We start from the raw sequence: 21,952 nt of genomic DNA on the forward strand, positions 1-21,952 counted from the left end.
TAAAACCACTCGACCACAGCCACACAGCCTAAAACCGCCCCGCAACAGCCAGACCTTAGATACTTGGGATTTACAAAGAAGCTTTTGACATGGTTCCTCATCAAAAGCTCATGAGGAAATTTTGCACTCATGGGATAAGAAGACAGATCCTCTCGTGGACTGGTGATTTGAAAGTGCTGGCAAGCAGAATCTGTAGGGTTTTCTAAGCAAGAGACAAGCAGAAGTAGTTTGCCATTGCTTGCCTCTGCGTAGCGGTCCTACACCTCCTTGAGGGTCTCCCATCCAAATACTAACCAGGGCTGATTTCCCTGCTTAGTACCTAAGATCTGAAAAGATAGGCTAGCCTAGTCTGCATTAGTAAAGGGCTAAACAAGATTGGGGGCGGGGGATGGTAGCTGCTGCCCAGTGGTGCCACATGTACATTTACCAGGCTCTGTGGCATGCCACTCCTGACCTGCCTGAGCAGCTATGTTCCCCTTTCCAGGCACGGGCTCTCAACTTACCACTCCCAATTTTTCAGGGGGGGGGAGCATAGCTGAGTGGGAAAAGGGCTTCACTTTATGTGATATAGGTCAGAACCCATTTATTGGCTTGAATATGGTGCACACACACACCGCCCCCCCCCACGCCCGCGCTTCCACTCTCCTATTGGGAAGCAAAAATAGGTCACTGGGAGGGAAGGGAGGATTTGCCCTTTCCTCAGTCATTTGGTGGTGGTTGCTGTGGTTTCATTTAATCATTGTGTTTTAATTAGCTTTGCACACCCCTCCGTCATACACTGCCCTTCCCCTCCCGATTCCTGAATTTACTCAATTTCTCCAACTCTGCATGCTAGAGAGACCCTTCCTCACACTCTTTGAATTTCTGCCTGCCTCCTGAACTCCCATTGACCTGGATTCTTTAATTGTTGTGGGTTTTTCAGGCTGTGTGGCTGTGGTCTGGTAGATCTTGTTCCTAACGTTTCGCCTGCACCTGTGGCTGGCATCTTCAGAAGTTTATCACAGAGAGAAGTGTGTAGTGTAAGATGTATAAGATGCCAGTCACAGATGCAGGTGAAACGTTAGGAACAAGATCTATTTGGCCACGGCCACACAGCTTGGAAAACCCACAACAACCAGTTGAATCTGCCTGTGAAAGCCTTTGACACTGGATTCTTTGCTTTTGGCACACAAAATGGGGTCTTGGCTCAGTGGCAGAGCATCTGCTTGGCATTCAGAAGGTCCCAAGTTCAATCCCCGGCATCTCCAGTTAAAAGATCTGGCAAAAGGTGAAGTGAAACCCTGGAGAGCCATTGCCAGTCTGAGTAGACCTTGGTGGACCAAAGTTCGGATCCATTCTATGGCAGCTTCATGTGTTCATGCATTCAAAGTCAGCCACAACTTTCCTGAAGAAGGCTTCTGTATCTTAGTGTGCTCCCGAAAATGGAGATTCATGGCTACTCAACCAGCTGCCTTCTCTGGTCATGCCCAAGACAGGAATTGGGCATTACAAGGCAGAGAACAGATGAATGACCTCTAGGGGGAGCCAGGCAAAAACACTGCCTGCTGGGACCGTAACACTAGAAAACCAGTGCCAGATTTCCCTACAAGAAGCTGTACTTTGCAGTGATCGGGACTCAGGCCCCTTCCGCACATGCAGAATGATGCACTTTCAATCTACTTTCTATGCACTTTGCAGCTGTGCAGAATAGCAAAATCCACTTGCAAACAGTTGTGAAAGTGGATTGAAAGTGTATTATTCTGCATGTGCGGAAGGAGCCTTAGTGCTGTTGGGTAATGAAGAACCTTTTCTCCCATCTTTTTCATTTATTGCTTAATGGACTGTCGCACCCTGTTTCCCTCAAAAAAATTCAAGTTTAAACAGGAGAATTTCTGACATGAACTCTGGATTTGAAGCATGCTATTTACAGCAGTGTTCAATTCTTCTGTCTACTATGAGTTTGCTCATGTTTATGTCCCACATGTGCGGACATAAAACTGCTAAAAGACTGCAAAAAAAGGAAGGGAAAAGAAGGGAGGGTGGAGAAAGGAAAGGGAAAAAAAGAAGGAAAAGCAATTTTGGTGCACCTGTGCATACCATCGCATAGGCATTCTTTTTGTGTGGTGTTGTACTGATGCACACATGTGCTTTTGTGCCACGGAGGGAGAGACATTGCTCAAAAATAATCTGCAAGCTTTCTTTTTTTGTAGTGTTTAGTCATTGCGCATGTGCATATCACTGCTACCACAGAGGACGGACAAGATTACCCCTCCCAATCTGGTACCTTCTCATAGTACTGAAGCTCATAGTCCAGGATGACTCCATTGGGCTGGTCTGGCTGCGACCACGAGAGGGTGATGCTATCCACGGTCCTGCTCACCTGGTGCATGATGGAAACAGCTGAAGGGGCTGCGAGAGGCAAAGGAAAGTGTCAAGAACCATCAATGACTCTCCGGCCTATGAATTCCCACCAGAGATAGAGATGTTTGAGCCAGGCTCTTGGGAAATCCTTGAAATTGCTCCTCCGCTCTCCCCCAACATGGGCAAAGCATTTCAAGGTTGTCAACACGTCGCAAGTGCACCGCCAAACAAACCATATATGGCTTGCAACTGAGGACTCGTGCGGGTCCTACAGTGACAGTTAAAGCTGTGTCTGTGTTGTTTCAGGGGCAGGGAGTTACCGTGTAAAATTTACCTCCCTTTGATCTTATTCTATAACACCAGATCCTGGAGGGAGCCATTAGGTATCAAAAACAGACAGAAAGGAAGTCCTTCATGCAATGCATGTGTTATCTTAGGGAACTTGAGGCCTCAAGATGTGGTTATGGTTGCTAGCTTAAAGGGCACCAGACCAACTTACAGAGGAAGGGGTTTCTCTATAGCTATTAGCTATGATGGTTAATAGGTAAATAGGGACCATCTCTCCCCCTATGTCCCTACTTGGCCTCTGCGATCTGCAGAGGCAAACTTATTGGTGGTCCTCGGCCCCTCAATGATATGACTGGCCTCCACCGGGGCCAGGGCCTTCACCATCTTGGCCCCTGCCTGGTGGAACACTCTTCCTTCGGCCATCAGGGCCCTGCAGGACCTTGGACAGTTCCGCAGGGCCTGTAAAATGGAGCTGTTGGGTTATTTGTTATTGTTGTTGTGTTCAATTATTTCTGGTTTTAATTATTATATTGTGATTGTCTGTTTTAATGTTATTTGAGCTGTTGTACACTGCCCAGAGCCCTTCGGGGGAGGGCAGTATAGTAAGTCTCACAAATAAAATAAATCAATAAATAAAGGCAGTCCCCTGTACAAGCATTAAGTTATTATTGACCCATGGGGTGAAGTTGCATCATGACATTTACTAGGCAGATTTGTTTATGGGGTGGTTTGCCATTGCTTTTCCCAGTCACCTATGCTTTGCCCCCAGAATGAAGAAGAAGATGAGGAAGAGGAGGAGGAGGGTTTGGATTTACATCCCACCTTTCTCTCTTGTAAGGAGACTTAAGGTGGCTTACAAGCTCCTTTCCCTTCCTCTCCCTACAACAGACACCTTGTGAGGTAGGTGGGGCTGAGAGAGTTCTAAGAGAACTGTGGCTAGCCCAAAGTCACCCAGCAGGAATGTAGGAGTGCAAAAACACATCTGGTTCAACAGATAAGCCCCTGCCATTCAGGTGGAGGAGTGGGGCATCAAACCTGGTTCTCCAGATTAGAATCCACCTGCTCTTAACCACTACACCACACTGGCTCCTGGAAGGCGGAATTGCCCAGCACTCTCCACAGCACAGACAAGCCCGGCTCAGTCTTGCTAAACTCTTCACAATGATGGTCAAATCAGGAAATCATTTCCATCCAGTGAATGCTGCGGTGTTCTCGCTAGAGAAGACCATCTATCACAGGCACTTGACTTGCCTTCCTGCCACGTCGGCTCTCCTGACCCTGCTGGACTCCTGCCCTTCCTGGCTGGAGAGGCCTCCACCCCGGCCCTCCGCTGCCTCCCTGCCCACCAGCAAGGGGAAGCTCAGTACAACCAGCAATCCAGGTCAGAGAGGTGTCGGGTATCTCGGAAACGAACGGTAATTGTGGAAACGGCCGCCTAATGCTCAGGGCAATTCATTATGATAAAATTGACACGGCTCAGTGGGGATCCGTCAGACGATGGAGAATTTGTGTCAGGCAAATGAAAGAACAAAAGGCTTCTTCTGCAGGGGCTTTGTGGCTCCCTTGGGGTGAGGGGGCGAAAGGAGGGAGGCGTACGATTAATAGGGCTGAGTGTCTAGAAGAAGGTGTGGGTTGGATCTGGAGCCGTGTTCTGTGAAGGAAAAGGCATTGTTGATACCCTGTCAGTGTCAGCCTGAAATGCCCCTGAAATTCTTCTTATTTTGGGGGGGGAGGGAGATCTCCCCCAGGAGCACAGAGCCATAAAACACATGCTTCATGGGCAGAATTCCTCGAGCCTGAGAAATGCAGTGTTGCTTCCGACATGGAAATATACAGTTGGAGGGGACATCAAGGGTCATTTAGTCCAGCCCCCTGTGGCATGCAGATAATTCACAACTACCTTCCCATCCCCACTCCCCCAATGACTCCTGCTCTATGCGCAGGGGAAGGCAAAAAATGTCCAGGATCCCTAGCCAATGTGGCCTGGAGGAAAATTCCTTCCTGACCCCCCAAAGTGCCAAAGACCCATGCAACAATCCACAGCTGGATTTTCATGTGCAGACAAGGCAATCCAGTTGGGTTGCGGCAAGAGCCCACAGCTGGATTTTCCTGAGCAGTCGAGGCAATCCAACTATGCTAAAGCAATAATCCTTGACCAGATTTTCCTGTGCAGACAAGGCAATCCAGTTGTGTGGCAGCAACAACCCACAACTGCATTTCCCCAAGTGAACAGGACAATGCAGTTGTGCTGCAGCAATAATCTACAGTCAGATTTTCCTATATGGACAAGGCAGTTGTGTTGTGGCAGTGACTCACAACTGCATTTCCTCTAGTGGACCAGGCAAGCCAGTTGGGCTACATCAATAATCCATGACCAGATTTTCCTGTGTGGACCAAGCAATCTGGCTGCAAGCGCATCCTTTCACCCAGTGATGGAGCAACAGTCAGCAACGTGTGTGGACAGATCCAGGACCGCACAGATTGGCAGGAGTAAGAAAACAAGACAGCAGAGGATGCTGGCAGGGGTAGAACCCCCCAATAAATTCCCTTCCTGTTGTGGCTCAGCCTGGTCTAGTAGGGGACCTATGGGAGGAAGATCCAGATGAAATGCCGAGCCTGACCAGTCACTAGTCCCTGTAGGACCAGGTCCTCCAGCAGACTATACAGACTGGGATCCACAGCCAGGTCAAAACTCTGAGATTCCCCAGCTGGCGTCTAGCTCTGAGGCTCTTCAACCTCTTCACAATGAGCCAGAAGGGACTCTGCCAGTCCCGTCCCGTCCCGTCCCGTCTCTCTCTCTCTCTCTCTCTCTCTCTCTCTCTCTCTCTCTCTCTCTCTCTCTCTCCACACACACACACACACGCGCGCGCGTCTCCAGAGCCCAAGGAGCCACACAGGAGGAGACTGCTTGCTAGGTTACAGCAGAGGAGACGCAGTAGCAGGTTAGCAGTCGTGGGGCGAGCTGACTTGGATGCGAAGTCCTTACAGGAGCCAGACTACAGTATCCCAGCTGCAAGAGGTTATTGCTCTAGGGAATGGGAGGCTGGCTATAAAAGAGAGGTTGCAGCTGAGCTATCTTGTAGCAGCAATGTTGTGGTTCAATTTGCAGGCCTCTGTCTCTAGCCTTGTGTACTCATTAAATAACTGCACTAGCTGAATAACTGTGTTCAGACTGCCTATTGGTTCCTGAGGGACTGTCTATGATACTTCCCTGCCTCTAGCCACGACACTGCCAGTCCGTCCCTTCAAGCCGCTTGCCTCGTGGTGGGTGGGTGGGTGGGTTGGGGAGGGGGGTAGCCAACTGCCATGCCATCCAAGGCCCCAGACCACATGCCAGCCGTGAAACCGTGGCCCTTCTCTGGTTTCCCTTTCAAACCAGCCACCCCCACCAGCACTGAGCCCTTTTACCACTGGGTCACTTCCCGCCCTCCTGTCAGCTGCCAGGTCTGCAGAGTGAATCTCATGCTCTCCCCCACCACAGAAGCCCCCTGCTGCCCCTCCAACCCCATCCTGGAGTATTCAAACGGCTCCTTGGCTGCTCTGGCTCAGCCGCCGGAGTTGGGTTACCGGCAGCCCAATCCATCTCTGATCATATTAATCCCCACAACTCCTGTCGAGTCGCAGGGGCAGCCGCAAAGCCCAGTGAATGGATCCCCCCAGGAGCATTAAGGAATGAGCCGGAGCAACAAGGAAAGAGCAGCTGGGGGCTTGGGGGCGGGGGAGCGATCCCAACTCTCTTCCAAACCTCCCTAATGCTCTTCCCTGGGAGTCCGGTTTCTACTGGGCTACAACAGGTCAACAGGGATTTCTGGCATTTTCAATTACCGTCCGGCAGACACGGCTGTGCTCTGAGGTCAGGGTCAGAAACGTCTGGGGGGTGGGTGGGGGAAGAGATGAGAAAGGTCGGGGCAAGTTGATGGATGCACGCAAGCTCCATTTAGCATTGCAAGTGGCATGCTTTTGGAAATTCAGCAAGCACCCCACAGGAGGAGAGCTTTCGCTGGAGGGAAGAGGGCAAGCTGTTCTAACGAAAACAAGCGAGGGTTTTAAGAAACGATTATTGGTGGGGCTTGCTTAACTACTAACCACTTGTTTATTTCTGACATCTGGGTTCCACAGGACAAGATTCTGATGATTTAAAAGACCATCACATATGCAGAGAAAATGCGGGGAAAGTCTCACATGTGTAGCGAAGAGGAGTAGGGATTTATATCCCACCTTTCTCAATCGAAAGGAGTCTCAAAGCGGCTTACAAACTTCTTTCCCTTCCTCTCCCCACAACAGACACTTGTGAGATAGGTGGGGTTAAGAGAGTTCGGAGAGAAATGTGACTAACCCAAGGTCACCCAGCAGGCTTCATGTGTATGAGCGGGGAAACAAACCCAATTCACCCAATGAGAGTCCTTTGCTCACGTATTTGCTCAGTATTCCTGAATCGTCCTGTTCCATGAGTTCACTTGCACGTCTCTCCACTCAGTGCACCATCACTAGCATGTTCACTGATAAAATTTTGTGTATAATGACAGGCAGATTCTTTTAATATGATATTGACCAATGCCCAAGAGTGTCTGAATCACAGCTGAGCTCCTACCAAAAGCCTGAAGGATTTCCTTCATGGTGGTGCCTGTCTCTGACAAGACTCCTTTTGGGGGGTGGGGGGGGGTATTATCCTCATTGCCTTTGCATGGGGAGAATCTGTCCATTACTCAACAGGGACGGACTGGAAAAGTCATTAGGAAATTTATTGGGGAAACTTGCTGGTGGGCTGTTGGCCAGGTGGGCTGCTGGGAGCCAGGGGCAAGCGGAGCAAAGTGAACCATGCAACACCACTGGCTCCAGGCTTGTCTTAAATTTCCGATGCATTGTTGTTAACTCAGAAAGAAAGAAAGAAAGAAAGAAAGAAAGAAAGAAAGAAAGAAAGAAAGAAAGAAAGAAAGAAAGAAAGAAAGAAAGAAAGAAAGAAAGAAAGAAAGAAAGAAAGAAAGAAAGAAAGAAAGAAAGAAAGAGGGAGGGAGGGAGGGAGGGAGGGAGGGAGGGAGGGAGGGAGGAAGGAAGGAAGGAAGGAAGGAAGGAAGGAAGGAAGGAAGGAAGGAAGGAAGGAAGGAAGGAAGGAAGGAAGGAAGGAAGGAAGGAAGGAAGGAAGGAAGGAAGGAAGGAAGGAAGGAAGGAAGACCATCCCAGTTAACTGAATTTGGAAACAAGGAGAGACTCCTGCATATAATTTTTTTTAAAAAAAAAAACCTGCTCCTGGAATGCTGTTGATTATCTGTGAGTCACTCTATGGTTCTGCTATTGGTTCTATAAAGATTGCTGATGCTCAGCCTCCTGCAGAGTTCACCGGCTGGCTGTTGCACCCTCCATTGTTTTCTTATAGCAACATATAAAATAGGGATAATCAAATCCTTAAAACTCAGTTCCATTGGCAACTCCATTCCTTGCTACTCAAAGGAATTGTTCCAAAGACGCTCTGTTCAAATGCAGAAGAGAAGGGGAGGGGGGATACGTCTTCATTTCCTCTCTTCCTGCAAATGAGTCGATCCACACCTCTGAGACTTCCAGTTCACATTCCTGGTCTTGGATCTGAAACTCCAATGCAAAACTAATTCGAGGAACACTTTCCCTTTGCAAAATGTGTTGATTAAGCGTCCGACCCAAACCACGGGTCAATTTCATTTTTGAATGCATTACGAGAGCACTGTATGTAATTGTTTGGGAGGGAAACAAACAGGCTAAGTTTGTGGGACAACTCACTGGAAATCCGACAGTTGGAAAACAATCTAATAAGCAGTCCCAAAGAGAGACAAGTGCAATTTGATGCAGAACCCCAACCATATATTGTTCTCTCTTTCTCACAATACTAGAACCAGGGGGCATTCATTGAAAATGCTGGGGGGAAGAATTAGGACTAATAAAAGGAAACACTTCTTCACGCAACGTGTGATTGGTGTTTGGAATATGCTGCCACAGGAGGTGGTGATGACCACTAATCTGGATAGCTTTAAAAAGGGCTTGGACAGATTTATGGAGGAGAAGTCAATCTATGGCTACCAATCTTGATCCTCCTTGATCTCAGATTGCAAATGCCTTAGCAGACCAGGTGCTCAGGAGCAGCAGCAGCAGAAGGCCATTGCTTTCACATCCTGCATGTGAGCTCCCAAAGGCACCTGTGGGCCACTGCGAGTAGCAGAATGCTGGACTAGATGGACTCTGGTCTGATCCAGCAGGCTAGTTCTTATGTTCTTATATCAGAGCTTATTTGGAAAAAGGGGTCTCCTTCCATGTGAGCCAACTAGGCTTGTCAGGTAGCCATTTGGTGTCTATCCCACCACTTAGGATAGCCCGCCTGGCATTCGCCTTAGTCAGAGCCTTTTCAGTCATGGCCCCTGCTCTGCAGAAAAGGCTCCCTGAAAAGGTGAGAGGCGTCCCCTCCTTGGAGATTCTCAGGAGGCACTGCAAGGCCTGCCTGTTTGCCAGGGCTTTTGAGGGGGTTTGACTGGCAGGCATCTTTTCAGGGGGTGGAAACAGGAAAAATGGCAGGCACCTTTTAAGAGGAAAGATGTGGGGTTTGCAATTGTTGGTTTTAACTGAAAATGCTTTTTACTCTTATTGTCGGCCACCTTGAACCAGCAGGAAAGATGGGATACAAATGTTGTGATAAAGTAATTAATACTTCAATGTTATTTTTTATTGGCTTCATTTATAACCCCACCTTTCTCTCCAATGGGGACTCAAAGTGGTTTCCAGCGTGAAGCCAGCACGGTGTAGCTTTTCCACACGAGCGGTGGACTCTTATCTGGTGAACTGGGTTTGTTTCCCTTCTCCTCCACACGAAGCCTGCTGGGTTACCTTGGCCCAGTCACGGTTCTCTCGGAACTCTCTCAGCCCCACCTACCTAACAAGGTGTCTGTTGTGGGGAGAGGGAGGGAAGGAGTTGTAAGCCGCTTTGAGAGACTCCTTGCGATAGAGAATAGTGGGGTATAAACCCAACTCTTTTTCTTCCTTGGATCCGCCCTCCTCCATTTTATCTGCCCAACAACACCCCTGCGAGGTAGCTTAGGCCAAAAGAGGTCGGCTGACTCCAGCTCATCCAGAGAGCTCCCACCTTTTCGGAAGCCAGCCTGGAGCTGCTCCGTACCTCCCTGCAACTCCCTCCTTCCTCACTTCTTGGCAGCTCTGCTTTTCCCAGCCCTGCGCTGGATCTTTGTCTCAGCTTCTGTTTCTAGCTGCTAATGAGAAACATCGAGCCCGCCAGCCTGCACTGAGAGCCTGCGAAAGAATCCTGCCTCTAATTACGGGTGAATTAGCCAACAGACAGTGACTCTTTAGCGCTAATGAATAGATACATTAAGGAAGGCATCACACAGGCTGGGAGCTTGAGCTTGACAGATAATAAGGCAGGGCCTGGCACAAGCACGCAGGGAGGCGCGGGCTGAGCAGGGGACGGGTCCTCCCCCCACAGTCCCCCTCTCCTTCGCAGCAAAGGTGGGAATGTTCGCAGCTGTTGCAATAAAGTAGCAGGCTCCTTGCTTAATTACAAGGGGTGAGATCCAAGCATGCAAGACACTCTGGCTGCTAAGCCGGCTCACCAGGGGGGCCGAGGTAGCGGCAGGAACACGTCCCCCCTTCCATGGAAACTGGGTCGCACCAGGCCTCCTGAGCACACAGAGGAAGGGAGAGCAGGATCCAGAAAGGATGTGGTAAAGGGTGGGGCGTTAAGCTATGATCAGATGAACACGGCAGTGGAAGAAGTGTTGCGGGCAAAAAGCATTCGGAGTGGGTGTGTGGCTGTAGGCTCACTGGCCCCTTTGTTGAGGGAAAGGGAGGGGCAAGGGTAGGTTGCCAGCTTGGGTCTGGGGGATCCCTTGAGATTTGGGGGTGCAGTTTGGGAAAGGGCAAGGTTGGGGAGAGGCAGAAACTCAGTAGGATATAATGCCATATAACACCCTCCGAAGCAGCCATTTTTGCCAGGAAACTGGAGATTGGTAGTATTTCTGGGAGATCTGCAGGTTCTGGTGGAGGCTGGCAGCCTTGAGCCAGGGTTACCTCATGCCAGCAGCTCACAGTCTAGCCTACCTCGCAGGGTTACTGTGGGGATAAAACGGAGGGGAGAGCAGGGATCATCTGGTCTGAGCTCCTTGGAGAAAGAGTGGGATGCAAGCACGAGGCAGAGAATGAGGGAACTGAGGCACAAACAGCTGCCGGCAATTTCACGTTGTTTGTTTTCGCAGGAGCTTCGCATGGAAAATGGGTGAAGTTGCACCAATCCCAAAGGGAATATTTGCTCAAGAGCCCATGGCAGTACTTGGAAACTCTGTATACTGAACTGGGTTCAAGTTTCTGCTCAGCCAGGAAGACTTTTGGGCCAATCATTCTTTCTCCTTCTAACCCCTTCACAGGGATGTTGGAAATATTTTTTTAAAAAAACAACACAACAGGTGGAGAGAATTATTGATTTTCCAAAGCAGAGTGGATAGCAAGGTACGAGGAAGATAAAAGGACGTTCCTACCCCTTTATATTGGTCCTGTGCTCCATTAAGCTTGATTCTTTTATAGTGTTTACACTGTGAAATGATTTGTACATATTTGATGCCGTTTTTATATCAAGGGAATTTCAAGTTTGGCTGATTGGGTGACAGGACACAGTTATTGCTGGGTTCCTCTCTCTCTCTCTTTCCCTCTTTCTGTTGTGAGTTATTTTTTCATGTTTGGGAAAAAATTTAATTTTTAAACATTGTTATTCTGATGTGGGCCTGTTTCCTAGCCACCTTGAGAACCCATGAATAGACAGTACAGACTATGAATGTTCCAAATAAACAAATACATTAATATTCTAAATAAATGTATAAGAGAGTACAGACTGGGAATATTCCAAATAAATGAACAAGGGCTCCTCAAATCTCACAAGATTGCCAAGAGAGTATGGATTATAAATATTCCAAATAAACAAATAAGGGACCCTGGAGTTTTTGCATTTCCCTAAGGCTCTCAAGAATGCTAGGGGGAGGGGGGAAAAGGAGGGATCCATCTACTCAGTACCAAATAATTCCCAGCCAGGTGCTTATTAGCTTTGCAGTCTTGCAAAGAACATGCTATTTGGATTTCCAAGGATAGCAGACCTTGTTTGAAACACTCAATTCCTGGGAGCAACGCTGCAGCCTTCACAGAAACACACATTTCAAGGAAAACAAAACAAAATAAAAAAGCTCAAGATCTGAGTCCTCATGTTACCTGCCAGATTTCTCCTTCTTAGCATGAACAGTCCAAACAATCTGGCTTTTTGAGCAACAGTCTTCTCTGAAAGTACACAAATGTATTTACTTGTAGTACGATCTATATATTTTGACAGCTCTCTCCAGATTTCTAAAATGTATCCAGATGTGCCACATGAGCACATTGGGTTGGATCCAGACTCAATTTTCTGCTAATAGAAGGTACTCCCATCAGCTGAACAGAGTGTTCCTGCCTGGTCTCCTTCTGCAAGCCCGTGGACCCCTCCCCCCCTCCAATAAGTTGCTCCAAGAAAACACGGGATCCCCAGCAATGGCATGAAGCTCAAATTGGGAGGCAGAAAGGAGGTATTGGGGGAAATTACACTTCTGCTTCCATTGATGGAAAATCCATAAACTACCCAACACGGATCCCAAATTATTGCTACAACAACAACAACAATGATAATGTTGTAAAGGGAAGAAGGAAGAAGACCCCAGAAGATACCAAAAGGGTACTTGGGGTTTACAAATGAACCAATGCCTGGGAGATCATTAGAGATTGGGGTGGGGGCACCGATCCTTACCAGCTTGGTTTGTAGTGATGTTGACTGAAGCAAACTGTGGTGAAAAGGGGCTCTGGTCGGTGACACCATTCACAGCCTGGATCTCAAAGGTGTACTGGGTGTGGGCCAGCAGGTCGCTGATGTAAACGCGGGGCTCGGTTAGGCCCAGCTGACGTGGCGTGAACTGCACGTTGTCCCCACAGCGGGTGCAGGCCCCTCGGCCCGAGCCACAGCTCTTGCAGATGATGTTGTAGACCAAATCCTCTCGGCCTCCTGAGTCCCGGGGCGGATTCCATTCCAGCATCAGAGAGGTCTCGTTCACACTTGAGATGACCCCCTGTGGGGCTGATGGGATGGCTGGAGGAAGGATAGAGAGAACTGGGAAGCGAAGTGGCACAATAGCAGAGAAGCTCCTTTTCCCTGGACAGTGCAGGTAGGTCTAGAATATCCAGTAAACAATCCTCCTCACCCTCATGTCTCCAGCCAGGAGACGTGAACCTCGATACAAGACTATATGCAGCACCACCTGTCCCTAAATTTTCACACCGAGCAAGACAGACCTGATCCCCTCTCTTCCATGACTTGGGTTTGCCTAGGGAAAATGATCAGTGATGTGCAAAAAGACATGCTTCCCCACATGATGTGGAGAGGGCAGCAGCCTTAAAATGCTTTAGTGGGGCACCAATTAATAACAAATGTATTGACTCACAATGATTATTACCTGTGATAGTTTGACAGAGCTACCAATGCCCGTGTGGCTCTCCCCAGTGGGTGGGGATGATCACTATTCTGATTTATTCCAACAAAAGTTTGACCCTTTTCGCACAAACCTTTTAAAACTTTTGAGGCAGGAAATAACATTTCCTCCATGGAATTCTGCATTGTTTTTACCCCCAAAACGTTTTATTTTCAGCCTCAAAACTTTTTAAATGAACCCCCCTTTAAAACGATTCTCTGGTTGAAACACTGTTGGACTTCACCCCCACATGAGACAATGACCCTATGTTGGATTTGACAGCCTTGTTGCATTTCACCGCCTTGCATTCTAAAAGTGGCAGTTGGAGGTTGTAGCTCTCTGATTGTGGAAAGATGTTGTTCCGTGTTCTGTTAACAAAAGCTATGTAAAAGCCTCTGACTGAAAGTTTAATACTGTAAACTATGCTGGTTATTGGTAACCAAACTGTAACCAAAGGATGAACTGTAACTGTATCATGATATAAGTGTTACTATGTTTATATATACACTTTCCTCTCAGTATAAGTAAAGTTCTTTTGTTTATGATTTCTGGTAAAAAGGATGATCTTTGCCAAGATAACTGTTCTAATTTAAATTGGCATGCAAGCTACATTCTGCTTGTTATTCTGCTTACAGGATTATATATATTTATATAAAAATATACCTGTTAACCCTAACCCTCACCCCAGTCTCCCTCCCTCCCTTTCAGGGGCAACATACTGGTGCATGGCATGTCCAGTGGGTCAGAATCGGCCCGATAATAGCTGTTGCGGCAGACGCAGCTGGTGGCACCTTCTGATGTGGTCCGGCTGTTGATGGGGCAGTGAACACACCCTTCATCCCCCTGGATGGCTTTGAAGGTTCCGGAGGGACAGCCTGGAATGAGAGAAGCAGATAGAGGAACAGCCTGTCAAAAAGTGAAAGCTAGGGAGGTGTGGGGCTACTGTTGCCAACCTCCAGGTGGCAGCTGGAGATCTTCCTCTATCACAACTGATCTCCAGGCGACAGAGATCAGTTCCCCTGGAGAAAATGGCGGCTTTGGAAGGTGGACTCAAAGAATTACACTCCAATGAAGTCCCTCTTCTCTTCAAATCCCACCTCCTTCAGGCTTCACCCCCAAAGTCTCCAGATATTCCCCAACCTGGAGTTGGCAATTCTACGTTTGGACCATGCATACATTCAGAAAATGCCACAATATCCATTTCCCAGCTTGTTTTATTTACAGACCATCTTTCACTTAAAAAAACAAAGAAAGAAGTCCATGAGGCTGTTTACAGCATACTTAAGAAATACAACAAAACATGCTTTAAAACAATCCAAAAACATCCATCTCTACATCCCCACTTCAGTTTCTACCCCACAGTGCCATGACTTCATGCAGCTTGAAGACCCATCCGGGAAGCCAGCTGTTTTCAGCTCTTGAGGGAAGGAAGTCCACCGTCTGAGGGGGGCAACGGTTATAAAAACCCTCCCCTGGGCTCTTGCCAGTTCCCACATTTCCAAACCAGAATCCCACAGAGCTCCCTGCTCCTGCCGGGTCCTTGCGTCTGCATACACCCCCTCCGAAGGAGTGCCCTGGTGCAGCTCCAGTCTTTGCGTCGTGCGGGTGCGGGGCAGAGTTTCTCCTGTGTAACACGAAGACCCTCTTGCTCCCTCGACAACCCAGGCCCTGCCAGTAAAAGCTATCGCCTTACTGGTTTTTACATCTCTTAACCCCTTCACAATCCCGACCCTTCAAGCATGCCAGACCGCAGGGGCCGAAGATGGGCAGCCGTCTCCTTTCAGCCAGAGCAGCTGCGAGGCCAAAATGGGATTCTCAACCCCACACACGCACAGACCCTAGCGTGATTCGATAGAAAGGACGCCCTCCCCCTAGCCAAGGACCTGGGGCTTTGTCCCCCTGCAGCAGCTGCAATGCCGGCTTTTACGCTCCCCTCAAGCCTTTCCCACTGTATTTCGAGGGATTTTGCTTTTCACCTGCTCTGGATCTTGTCCAGTTGGATTACTGTCAGGGACTGGGCGACATTGGCTGCCGCCTGGACCTGGATGGGCTAGTCTAGCCCGATCTTGTCAGATTTCAGAAGCTAAGCAGGGCCAGCCCTGGTTAGCACTTGGATGGGAGACCACCAAGGAAGTCCAGGGTTGCTACAAAGAGGAAGGCAGCGGCAAACCACCTCTTTGTGCCTCTTGCCTTCAAAATCCTACAGGGTCACCATAAGTTGGCTGTGACTTGATAGTGCTTTCCCCCACACCCACTGCCAGTTTGTTTTTGACTTCAATACAAGTTGTGGGTTGGAACCCTCATATCTGAAGGATCCCATAGGTCCCCATATGATAACTGGGATCTTCCGAGAACAACCAGTATGACTTGGTATCGACCAAACTCTGTGCTGGGTCTGTCATGATCCCCCATCTTAGGACATTGTTATTTTCTAAGGCTGTTGACGAGGTACAGGTCGGGGTCTTTCCTTTCAGGGGGTGGGGTTTATTTTGGTTTCACTGACCTTTTATACATTTTAAGCCAGGATCTGTAAAAGGCCTTGAGCCACAAGGAAAGAGAGGGCATAAACATCTCGACAAATACTTAAATAGAATTAGTTATTGCATGGAGAGGGGAAGGCAGCCCAACTTGGCCATGGAAAAAGTGTCTCTGAGGCCCCTTACGCACATGCAGAATAATGCACTTTCAATTCATTTTTACAATTGTTTGCAAGTGGGTTTTGCTCTTCCGCACAGTAAAATCCAGCTGCAAAGTGAATTGAAGGTGAACTGAAAGAGCCAGCGTTTCCCCACTTACTCATAGCCCCCTATGCCGCGCGCTACTCTCAGCGTGCGTCATTTCTGGCGCGCGCCTGGGCTTCCCCACGACCCCGTGCTCTGCGTGGGGTCATCAAAAGGCGCCGTTTTGAAGAGCGCCAGGAATGACGTGCGCTGAGGGGGCGCAACAGCGGCAGCGGCGGGGCGGCTGCGTTGTCGCCGTCCCTGTAGTGGGGAGTGCCGGGGGACCCTGTGCTACTTGGCTACAGTAGCGCGGGGCAGAAGGTAAGTGAGAAAACGCCCAGCATTATTCTGCATGTGCGGAAGGGGCCTGAGGATGGGGGGTAGGGTTGGCAATTCTGGGTTGGAAAATTCGTGGAGATTTGGGGATAGGGCCCGGGGAAGGAAGAGTTTATAAAGTAAAGGGGTCTCAGTGGGGTATAATGCCATCACCCCCCCCCCCCCCCGAGCAGCCATTGTCTTTGAATGAACTAGTCTCTGTCGTCTTGTGATCAATGGAAATTCCGCAAGAGATCCAGATCCCCCACCTGTAGGTCAGCAGTCCTTGGAGCAAAGAGATCATGCCCTTATTTGCTTGACTGAGGGGCAGGTGATAGAGCTGGAGATCCGGATAGAACTTGACAAAGTATTCCAGGTGAGGTCTGACCAATACAGAATAGAGTGGTACTAGTACATCCCTCGGTATAATAGTTACACACTCAGCCTAGCCTACCTCACAGGTTGTTGTGAGGATAAGATGGAGGAAGTAAGAATGATCTCGACCCCAACGTGGAGAAAAGTGGCGTATAAATAGCTAAACAAAATAAATCTCTCTCCAAACACCAGCTCTTCGATTCATTCTCCCGCTCTCTCTCTTCTCTCTCTCCCCCCTCTCTCTTCTCTCTCTCTCTTCTCTCTCTCTCCCCCTCTCTCTTCTCTCTCCTCTCTCTTCTCTTCTTTCGTCCTCACCAAAGCATTCGAGAGAGAGATGGGGGGGAAATAAGCAGCCAAATTTGGGATTGCAATAAATCAACATCCCAAAGGAAAACAGATGGGGAAAGGTTTTTATCTGCATAATTTTGCTTTCTGCCTTGATCTTGGGGTTTCTCAATTCAGAACTGGGGAGGGAGACATCTTTTCTTAGGCTAAGCGCTCAGTCGCCCATCGGACCTTCAGTTGGGCAAAAGCAGGCACGGCGTCCGGTCGGCTTCGCTTGGAAATATGCTGCCGCGACTGTCTTCCGGGATTGATCAAGCGGCTTGACAAAACTGTCAAAGCTACAGCACGCTTGAGAGAGAATTTTGTTTGCTGTCCCTGAGGAACACTGTATTCCTGTGTGGCTGGCAAACATTTCAAGGTGCTCCTCCGTGCATTCATATCCTCTTCCCATGAAGCTGGCAAGGTAAAGTGAATCAGAGATACTGGGATGCTGATGCAGCCATCAAGATGCTATGCACTCAGGGGAGAACAGTCATATTCAGTATTTGCTCAAAGGCAGAGCTAGGTATTTTTTCCCCCAGGTACACTATCCCCCCAAAAGGAGCCATTCATCTTACATTTGTGCACAAGTTAAAGTTAGGCCCAATAATCTTTTTTGCGTATAATATTTTTAATGGATTATTCTTCCTTTTGAATAAATATGGTAGCTGACCAGGACAGATTTCTCCACCTTCCATGCAATTGGACAATGTTTGCATTGTTGAAAAGCCAGAGTGGTGTAGTGGTTAAAAGCAGGTGGAGTCTAATCTGGAGAACTGGGTTTGATTCCCCACAGATAAGCCACCTGAGGCTTATCTGGTGATCCAGATGTGTTTCTGCGCTCCTACATTCCTGCTGGGTGACCTTGGGCCACTCACAGTTCTTCAGAGCTCTCTCAGTCCCACCTACCTCACAAGGTGTCTGTTGAGGGGAGAGGAAGGGAAAGGAGTTTGTACGCCCCTTTGAGTCTCCTTACAGGAGAGAAAGGGGGAAGTATTAATCCAAACTTTTCTTCTTCTCTTTGCAGTTGGGTTGCGCACACAGGGGCTTATCTTGCAGGAATATGCCCCGTCTCTCTCTTGCTTTGCCTTAGCTGAGCCAAACAAATCCCTGTGGAGCTGAGGTAGGGAATGCCCTATGGTTCTCCCAGGTCAAAGTTTTCTCAAGGAGGGCATAGTTTTTTCCTTGAAGGTTTCCAGTAATTGCAGGAGTGGAGCTGGGATGGCAAAAGAGTCAGTCTGATTACTTTGCAGTTCAACTATCCTGGCCCTGTATCTTCTCTGTCCCTCAGCCAAGAGCTAATGGGTCAAGTAGATCAGATTTTGAACTGCTCATCATTGCTCTTTCAACCCTCCCCCCCACCCCCCACCCCCGGCACAAATCAACCCTGTGCCTGTAAATTTTTTAATCATTTCCTGTTCCCTTGCGCAATTTCTTCTCTATAGAGCGTATGCGGCTTTCACAGTTAGCTGTGTGTCAATCAAGCGGACTCATACATAGAAATGACATCCTTGGTATATACAAATTGTATATTAAAACCGTACAACCGTGTACACATTACAAGCAAATCTGTAAAACTGGCCATGGAGAAGCAGGGAACCGAAACTAATGACAAAAATATAAATGTGCGAAGAAGGGGGGGGGACTTCAGGAGTCCCCGATGTTAACTCTTCCACTGCCAAACCACGCCCAAGGAATGCAGCTACTGCAGACGCTATCACAAGGGCTATAGCTTGTCTCAGAAAAAAATATGTTAGTAGGCTGTATATTTCTCCACCACAGAACTCAACACGCCAGGGTCCAAGTGCCTACCTAGGTCCTGGGTCCTAGTGCCTACCTAGCTCTGTTTGACAGTCATTTGATGAACTATAACTACTGCTGTATTAATGTGCCAAGTTCAATAATGCACAAAATAACATTTTTACAAAGGCAGCACGTAAAAATGAATTTGGGACTATATTCTAATGCAGAAGCACACAATTTTCTCAACCGCTGCACCTCAACTGACCGTACTAATATCTTTTGCTGAGACAGAGCATAACCATTGCTGAGACAGAGTATAACCATCATGATAAAATTACACGTCTACATCTGGGGTCTTTCTTGTCCTTTTCCTGCTGCTCCCAAATAAAGAATATTGGGTGTATTAATGCAGGGAACACTCTGGTCATGTTGTTGGCTGCACCTACCACCCACACATACACAGTAGTCAAAACAGGAGAAGATGCTCCTTGAGATACTACAGACCCAGACTGATCAGGGTTTTATAACCTAAATGAGAGAAAGAAGCTACCTAATTTTTGTAATTGAATCCCCAGATTCCACTGACTTGGCTATCAGAAAGAAACCAAGATGCAGCCAATCACTCTTCCATTGTGCCTGAATCCAGCTTAACTAAGGGCACTATCGTACATGTGGAATAATGCACTTTCAATCTGCTTTCACAATTGTTTACAAGTGGATTTTGCTGTTTTGCACAGTAAAATCCAGCTGCAAAGTGCATTGAAAGTGGATTGAGAGTGCATTGTTCTGCATGTGCGAAAGTGCCCTAAGAGTCCCCATCCAAGCAAAAATTTCATACTTAATTTTTAATGCCAGTTTTATCAGTTCCTGTGAACTGCTTTGGGATGCCTGTGGTTTTGGAGCTTTGGGAGTCAACTTTTAAGCTGGGGAAAAGGAATAAAAACACCCCAAATGTCAGCATATTGAATTGGCCTAGTAACATATTGGATAGCAATGCAGTCAGAGAAGCAGCATACGATCTGGCCAACTTCTGTTGTTCGAGAGCCAGATGACAGCATTCGAATCTAGTCTTTCAGCCCCATCAGCATTGTGATAGCCTAGCCTGGAAACAGTCAACAAGGCATGGATAACATTGACGAGATCTCTATATTCCAGCTGTTTGCATATCAGACGAAGCTAGAAAAAAAATTGCATGGGGAGGGGGCTCTCTGTAGGGCAGTTTGCCCCTTCAGTGAGTCATAAGGGGCAAACTGCACATAAACTGAGAGCCGTGGCAAATATGAGACAAACATTCAGTTAAGATGAAGAAGAAGAAGAAGAAGAAGAAGAAGAGGAGGAGGAGGAGGAGGAGGAGGAGGAGGAGGAGTTTGGATTTATATCCCCCCTTTCTCTCCTGCAGGAGACTCAAAGGGGCTTACAATCTCCTTGCCCTTCCCCCCTCACAACAAACACCCTGTGAGGTGGGTGGGACTGAGAGAGCTCAGAAGAGCTGTGACTATCCCAAGGTCACCCAGCTGGCGTGTGTGGGAGTGCACAGGCTAATCTGAATTCCCCAGATAAGCCTCCACAGCTCAGGCGGCAGAGCTGGGAATCAAACCCGGTTCCTCCAGATTAGATACATGATCTCTTAACCTCCTACGCCACTGCTGCTCCAATCAGTCTACAGATATGAGACCCTCTCTTGGGTTCCTGCACACTCTCTGCCTTCTTTTTCCTACCACTGTGGTATAGTGGTTAAGAGCAGGTGGGCTCTAATCTGAAGAACCGGGTTTGATTCCCCACTCCTTCACTTGAGTGACAGAGGCTTATCTGGTGAACCTTGTGGCAGGCCCTGGCCCCTGGGCCAGCTCCATGTCTTTGCTGGTGCCAGTGGGAGACACTGCAAAGAGAGGGAGTCAGGTAGCGTTGTCGCAGTACCCCTGGGGTGTGCTCATGGCACCCCAGGGTACCGTGGAACCCCGGTTGGGAATCGTTGGTTTAATGAATAAAATGCATTCATTAAATGCATTAATGCATAATTAGGCAAACGGAGAATGTTGGTTGGTTTGCTAATATTGCTAGCATAACATTCTGCCCTAAGGGACACACAAGGCAGAATACAATATAGAAATAAACATTTTAGTTTTTATTCCAAGGAGAATATCAAAATGAAAAAAATCCCCACTCTGTTCTGGTTTTGTTCCCCAGAGCTGATTTGCTCCACCTTCCACCCTTAATTGCCTTCTGGTTTAACTTGGATGGTGTCAAAAAGTAATTTGGGTCCCAGTGTTATTTGCAGTTTGATGCAATTCTCATGCAGATTCCTGATATGCTCCACTGCATACGTGTACATGCAAAGAGGAATCTCAACATGATGGCTCAGTCACCTCGAGATTCTTTGTAACGCTGTGATTTCACCAAATTGCATGTGTGCATATATGAATTAAACCACGGCACGAGGTTCACAAACATCAGATTCGTTCGTATCAGGTTCATTTCCTAGATTGGGATTTAATCTGCGCAAATGTGTGACGGTATGAAACAACAGCTTACAAATTAAAAATAGAGCATGCTGCTCACTGAAAAACATAGCAGGCTGCATATGAGCAGAAGTTGAAACAGAGCAGAAAAGTCACAGACAGAAGAGTGATTAATACCGATGCAACAGTGTTGGAAACAAGGCTGTTAAATTTGGGGCTGAAGGGCTAGGTCAGTGGTGGCGAACCTATGGCACGGGTGCCAGAGGTGGCACTCAGAGCCCTCTCTGTTGGCACGGGCAAACAGAGTCGCCCTCCCCCCACATGGGCTCGATTATTAGCATTAAACCTAAGACCTAGTTTTGGGCTCGATTATTAGCATTAAACCTAAGACCTAGTTTTGGGGAAGGAGTGTAGTTAACCCTGTTAAGTGCTGTTAAACCCCACTGATTTTCATGTGAAGAACTAAAGTGCGATCCTTTACCTGGGAGTAAGCTCAGTTGCTGGCAATGGAGCTTGCTTCTGAGCAAACCCTCCTAGGGTCGTGATTCACCCGTTGGAAGAGTTGCACGGTTGCTTCAAAGCAAAGCCACTGACTACCACCAAGCTTACTCCTGAGTAACACACGCCTCAGAGCCAACCGTTTTTTCTAAACTTAAACCTCAGTATTCAGGTTAAATTGCCATGTTGGCACTTTGCGATAAACAAGTGGGTTTGGGGTTGCAATTTGGGAACTCGGTCTCGAAAAGGTTGGCCACCACTGGGCTAGGTTCTGGGAGGTTGCTGGAATTGGATCCAATATTTTTAAAATGAAAACAACAACTGTGAAAAGTCCAAATGGTGAATGGAGCCAATATACAGGGACAGTTGAGTTCTCTTCCTT

General features: G+C 48.0%; 1 protein-coding gene across 6 annotated transcripts in view; it reads right to left on the reverse strand.

The window, feature by feature from the left end:
- The window catches only part of EPHB2 (EPH receptor B2), a 93,844-nt gene that overhangs the window by 17,872 nt on the left and 54,020 nt on the right, over positions 1–21,952 (reverse strand). For all 6 annotated transcript variants that reach the window (XM_048518964.1, XM_048518962.1, XM_048518961.1 and 3 more), the window contains exons 4-6: positions 13,856–14,011; positions 12,422–12,757; positions 2,264–2,388 (exon numbers count right to left, since the gene is read on the reverse strand). In XM_048518964.1, the coding sequence (XP_048374921.1) occupies positions 2,264–2,388; positions 12,422–12,757; positions 13,856–14,011 (617 nt within the window). The remainder of the gene's footprint in view (positions 1–2,263; positions 2,389–12,421; positions 12,758–13,855; positions 14,012–21,952) is intronic.

The sequence above is a fragment of the Sphaerodactylus townsendi genome, linkage group LG16 (assembly GCF_021028975.2).
Source record: "Sphaerodactylus townsendi isolate TG3544 linkage group LG16, MPM_Stown_v2.3, whole genome shotgun sequence".
Taxonomy (NCBI): domain Eukaryota; kingdom Metazoa; phylum Chordata; class Lepidosauria; order Squamata; family Sphaerodactylidae; genus Sphaerodactylus; species Sphaerodactylus townsendi.